This window comes from Rhagoletis zephyria, unplaced genomic scaffold, assembly GCF_001687245.7.
Source record: "Rhagoletis zephyria isolate East Lansing unplaced genomic scaffold, Rhagoletis_zephyria_1.1 Rzeph_scaffold_23554, whole genome shotgun sequence".
NCBI classification, from domain to species: Eukaryota; Metazoa; Arthropoda; class Insecta; order Diptera; family Tephritidae; genus Rhagoletis; species Rhagoletis zephyria.
In genome coordinates, this window is record NW_016180612.1 from 528 (window position 1) to 6,671 (window position 6,144).

At 34.3% G+C, this 6,144-nt stretch overlaps 1 protein-coding gene across 1 annotated transcript; it reads right to left on the reverse strand.

Annotated features, from left to right (window-relative positions):
• Positions 1-1,108: 1,108 nt before the first annotated feature.
• On the reverse strand, positions 1,109-5,622 carry LOC108381731 (nose resistant to fluoxetine protein 6-like; the record flags this gene model as incomplete). Its single annotated transcript, XM_017638138.1, has 6 exons — positions 1,109-1,316; positions 1,384-1,719; positions 1,788-1,923; positions 2,011-2,198; positions 5,230-5,446; positions 5,510-5,622. Coding segments are annotated over 6 exons (1,176 nt in total), but the record flags the coding sequence as incomplete, so codon positions are not given.
• Between the last annotated feature and the right edge of the window lie 522 nt (positions 5,623-6,144).

Here is a 6,144-nt window from a genome sequence, read left to right on the forward strand (position 1 = left end):
CCAGTGAAGGGTGAAAATCTTATAACTTTTAGAAAGGTGGCAACCCTACTCCAAAATTAATAAATTATTAAACATCTTCAGCCCAAGGCTTTCCATTTCACATCTCACTTTTTGTAATTCAATAAACAGATCTTATAATTTTTTAGACAGGTGGCAACCCTATAGAAATTCTAAGTACTAAAGATAATACCCCTATTGATACAGATTATATTAAGCAAAATCTCGTCCTAATCTGTTCAGTAGTTCTAAAGGGCATGACGCTGCAGAATTGGAATAAAGAAGTCGTAGTCGTAGAGTATAACATCGTTTAAAGGTGCGTCACAGCTCCCCACGGTTGCACGGATCCGAGTGGTCCGAAACCAGCTTGGGTTGCGTTGACGTTAGAGCATCGTTTAGTTATGTCTCGTAGGCTTTCAGAAAATACGTCTAAGCAAGTTGTGAATGTCCAAATGAAAATTTGCAGTAATTTTTAGTTTGAAATAGGAATAGGATGCCGTACATGGCGTATGAGTAACATTTTCGATGCTAAAATTTGCATTTTCTCATTCGCAATGCAAACTTAAAATAAAAATATCTTGGGAAAATTACTTGTTCTAAAAAAATGGTATACAGATCCGCAATCTACGACCCAAAATGAAATTCATGTATCGATGGTTTGTTTTGAGTCATTTTAGTGTCCCTACAGTGTAATCAGAACTTGAGAAAACTTTGGCTTAAAATTTAACATTCATAGTCGAATAACGACTAAAAAAGTCTTAAATATTGGTATTTTCGTTTTGGTAAGTATGTTATTATGTTTGTACTTTTTTGGCTTTTTGCAGCATTTAGAAAATCCACATGCGGCTTTTGCCCACCACTGCTTTGTTATTAGATGATACAAACCAAAAGTTGTTCTCTTTTTTCCTCAACTCGCCTTTGATATGGTCTTTGTTTTGAGAAAATAACTTAATTATTTATTACCAGAATGCATTTAAAAAGCAATCAATTTATCACACATGCATATGTTCGTATATATGTGTGTATGTAAGGAGATACATACATAAATTTAACACACATTAAACCTACATATTACAAAAATGTACCAACATTTACAAAATGCCACAGAGTTCCTTCTCTTTGTATAGCTGATATTAATCACGTAAATTTTGTTGTGATATTGTTGCTGCTGGAGCCGGCGTTGTTTGTTGCCTGCTGACCATTGCCGCTTTACGTGGCAACAAGTAACTTTCAATATCAACAATTGGCGCTTCAACAGCCAAATACACGCAAATGGATACCAATAGTGTAATACTAAAATTACTCCAAAAGCTCAATATCTAAAAAAAAACACACACAAGTTAAACATCAAAAATAAATTTTCATCAAAATCTAAATTTCTCTTACCACATCATAATCCGAAAAGTATGTATTGGTTTTGATGCGCGATGCATTAATTGTAATCACAATCAAATGCCAAATGTACATGCTGTACGAAAGTTTTGAAATCGGTTGCCAGAGCGACCACGACAGAAAGACGTTAATTGGTCCGCCATAGCCATTTATACAAGCGTATACCATCCAACATAAAGCCAAAGGCCATGCCACACGTCCCACAGCCAAATAGAAAGCACTTTCTAGTACAGTGGGTCCGCTTGTGCCGAGCAATGTGCTTGGATACCAAGCGAATACGATTGTGAAAACTATGATGAGCGATATCAGCCAACTAACGGCGACTAACCACTGGAATTATATTTGGATAAGTAAAAGTGGTTCTACAAAAATTAATTTCACTATAATTATATTTTTACGTTTGGTAATTTAGCAACATTTCCATTGTTGCGATGCAAGTAGTAACCAAAAATTAGTCCCACTATCCACGCCGAGCATCTGGTGTGTGTTGAATAGTAAATTTTTGGCATTGCCTCACTCGCAGCACCATAGTTTCTGAAATTACATTATTCATCAATATGCATACATACATACATACATAATTTCAAAATTTATTTAAACAAAAATTTTGCGTTAATGTACCGTGCAATGTCATAAATTGTGTACTGATTTATCATAACAATTGCAAATAGACAAGCAACCAGCAGTAAGCCGAAAGTTATAGTTGCAGCTATGCCAAATTTGCTCCATTTCCAGATTACAATCAAAAATATGGGCGATAAAAAAAATAATTGCATATCCACTGCCAAATACCAGGCATGACCAAGGCACTGAAAATAAATAAATTGAAATAAGTTATTTTCCAAAAATATTAGGTTGTAAACGGGAAAATTGATTCTCATAATCCTTTACGATAATTTACGACATAATTTTATAAAATGCGCCTATAGCATGGGAGGATTCTACGTGTAATTCTAAGCAAAGGGTTTGCCAAATTGTGAAAATGGATTTGGAAGTAATTGGGAAAATTTTCAATTTTACGGCCTCAGGTAGAAGTTTTGAGAAAAACATAAGTGCAGAAATGGATTCTTCTTACCGAAAAACCGCTTATAGCATATTTTGTACAGCAAAATGCTAAGAAATCTATTTTCGCAACCCACAGTGACTCAAACAAACGACCATGCTTTGCTTTTCTTCAAATATTCGCAATGTTTTTCGAGCCAAATTTTTTTTGTTATTTTTATATAAAAATATCGTCTAAGCTTTAACCAAAACCGTGTAAATCACAGTTTCAAACTTTATACAAAATTTAGGAAAACTCAACAAATTTTCATCAAAATTTCAACTTTTTATTCTGAATTTTTAAAAAAAATTTGGGCATGCAGTTCTATAGCCCATACAATTTTAGTCTAATGAAGTGCCAGTTTCAAACGGCGGAGATTTTTTTCCTCCTTCTGTTTTTTCTTATACACGCATAGTCGAAAAAATCTCTCATACAAATTGACCTGCCCTAATACGTATGTATGTACATAAGTATATGTGCATTTATGTATTAAGCAATAACCAAAGAAGTGCGAGTGCCAGGGCGTATGAGTAATTTTTCATAATTCATTGTGTGTGCAAGCAAATATTTCAATCTTCATTCGGGATATGACGGCGCAAGTCGGTTATATTTGATTAATAGGCGCTTAATTGTGAATAGTAGACCGCAGGGCCTGGGTTCAAGCCCTGGTCAAAGCAACAAAAAATTTAGAAAAAAGGTTTTTTCTTAACAGCGGTCGCCCCTCGGCTGGCAATGGCAAATTTCCGAGTGTATTTCTGCCATGAAAAACAGCTTCTCATAAAAAAACACCCGTCGTTCGGAGTCAGGGTAAAACTTTAGGTCCCTCCGCTTTGTGTGACAACATCAAGGCGCACACCACAAATCGGAGGAGACGCTCGGCCAAACACTAACATACAAATGTATGTGTAAGCGCCAATCTATTTAGGGCAGATTATTATGCCCTAATACTGTTGGGAGTATAGTAATAGCGCAAAGATAATTCTGATAACTTTGAGTGCAAGTCGGCACGGCACTTTGTGTTTTTGGGACAGTCTAATAAACATATACTAGTGAACCCGCACGGCGTTGAAACGCCCGAGTGATAAGCGTTACGAATGTCATATTTCATCTAAATCCCTGTAGCCCTTTTTGAGTGAAGAGACGTCTCGCATAGTCGGTTTTTAATATAACCAAGTTTTAACCCACTCTATACCGATAAAAAGTTTCTAACTTCAAAAAAATAAAATCTTATCGCACATATAAAGGCCAGGGCCTTTATTTTGACCTCTCATATTTCGGAAATGAAGAGGCAGGTTCTGCAATTTATTTCCGAATGAATTTCTACAAAGCTCAATTCGAGTTCGAAGCGAGTTTGGTTGAAATTCACTCGGAAGTGAATTGCAGAACCTGCCTGAAAGCCTTTTCAAACCAATTTCGAATAACACTTATATTTAAGTAATTCATTTAACTTTTTAAATAATTTGAATTTTAAACAGGTGGTAATCTTGTTCAAACACCTAAAAAATATTTCTTATGTTCAAACTCTAGATTTCTTAACACTCTTTTGTTTGCACCAATATTTTAATATTTCATATATCCTGTGTATTAGTTAATTCGACATTTCCAACAGGTACCAACCCTTTTCAAAAGATTTTCAATCTCTTTTGTCTGGCACCCAAATTTTGATACATACTTCAATTTGGTAATTGCCTTAATTTAAGCTGAGTTGGATTTTTTAAACTGATGGCAACCCTCCTTTATATATTTCAGAAATCACGCCTTTTGAAACTCGTTTCGATAATACACATTTTTTAATTATTAATCCAAATTATAAAATAATTTGAATGTCACTTTACAAACACGTTGCAAGCCTTTTAAAGATTCTAAATGTTCAAAATAAAGTTTTCTTCGCACTATTCCGCTTGACACCCGAGTGTTGATATTTCAAATAATTTTTCAAACTTCCTACTATTGATACCCATATTTTAATAATTTATTTAACTTATTAAATAACTTGAATGGGTTGACAGGTGGCAACCCTGTGGTTGTTTTTAGAGAAGTACGCCCTGTGTTTAAAATCTTCCCTAAGTTGGCTAATTTTCTGATTAAATTTTGGAGTTTCATGCTCTTTGCAGTCACATATGTATTTAGGCCTTTCCCTCTTCAGCTTTCTACATCGATCCCACATAGTAGCCCACGTTGCACCCGATCTCGGCGTGCCTTTATATGTAATTTTCTATTCTGCAGCTACACGATATTCCTCAACTACCAGTTTTTATGAAATCGCACTACTTCTTTGGGGACGGTACGTAATAAGCAGTAAATGTGGTGCCATTGCTGCCATATGCCGGTTTGTTGGAGAGTAGTGCTTGCTGAGCGCAAGGGAGACGAGCCGATGTTTGGTCGATCTTTCGTCTCTCACAAAATGATCGACTTCGTTTCTCATGCTTCGGGCTGCGGCGAAGTCGATCAGCCCTAGGACGTTTCGTCGTGAATGACGAAAGAAAAAATTGTTTCAATCCTACATAAAAACATTTTTTTCGAAAAAACGTTTCCTACCATAAACTTTTAAGTTAAAAATTCGATTTTCAAAGATGTTTCAACGCCTTCCAGATCCCGAATCACAAAATAGTTTCATGGAAGCTATATAAGAGAACCTTTCCATGAGCACTTATGTATGTACACATATTAATTAATTACTGTTCAATTAGGGAAAATTAAACTGGAATAGATTATTTATTTATTCATTTATTTATTCATAATAATATAGATATTCATTTCTTTATTATTATGTTATGGTCATTTTAAAAGCTACTCACCATTTCGCCAGCAGCTGCATAATTTTGCACATAAAATAATGTTTCCCACCAAGTTTTATCACAAATTTTATTAGCAACCGTAAAGCTCTTCCAAATGGGTCCATTGCCAATATAATTAAATAATGACATGTAAAACAAAATGGCCACTGCTAGAACCGGTGTTAGGCGCAAATAACGATGAATGTACATCATTGGTACATTAAGTTTACCAGTGTTTCTAAAAAAAACAATAAAAATTGAAACAGATTATTTTATAAAAATAAAAATAAACTCGCCATACTTCGCCAACTCCCTAAAAGCCACCATAATTACGAGCAATCCACTGAGAAAGAAAAATGTATCCACAGCAATTGAGCCACTTTGTTCAATCATCGAAAATAAGGTTTGCTCCCACTGCGTAAAAAGAACAAAAATACTTTTATTAGCATGTGAAGAAAGTACCAAATGATTATCCTGAACCTCGAAAGTCTCTATACTTCTACTGAATTGTCTGTCAAAATTTCCGAAAAAGCCGAGTAGTGAGAGCTGCGTACTACAAGTCCGTAGGGACCAGCTCCGATCCCCAGTTCTAGCGATTGCCATTTTTTTTTTTTGGTTTTATTAATTATTTTACTTTTCTAAATGTTATTTGATTTGTATGTTTTATTTTACTTTATTCTTTTTTCATTTGTTTTATTTTATTTCACATTATTTATTTTACTATCAGTTAATCTAAATTTTACAGCCGGTTCCTCCAGGAATTTAAATGGAAAATTAGTTTTTATTTTCTATCAATTTTCATATAAAATTTAAAAAATTAAAATCATTTTTCTCTTAAGTTACTTTAGCGACTTGGCTTGGCCGTTATAGTATAGTTTAGTTTTAACAAAAAAAATCCCCAACAACTATAATTACATTAAAAATAAATAAAAGTAA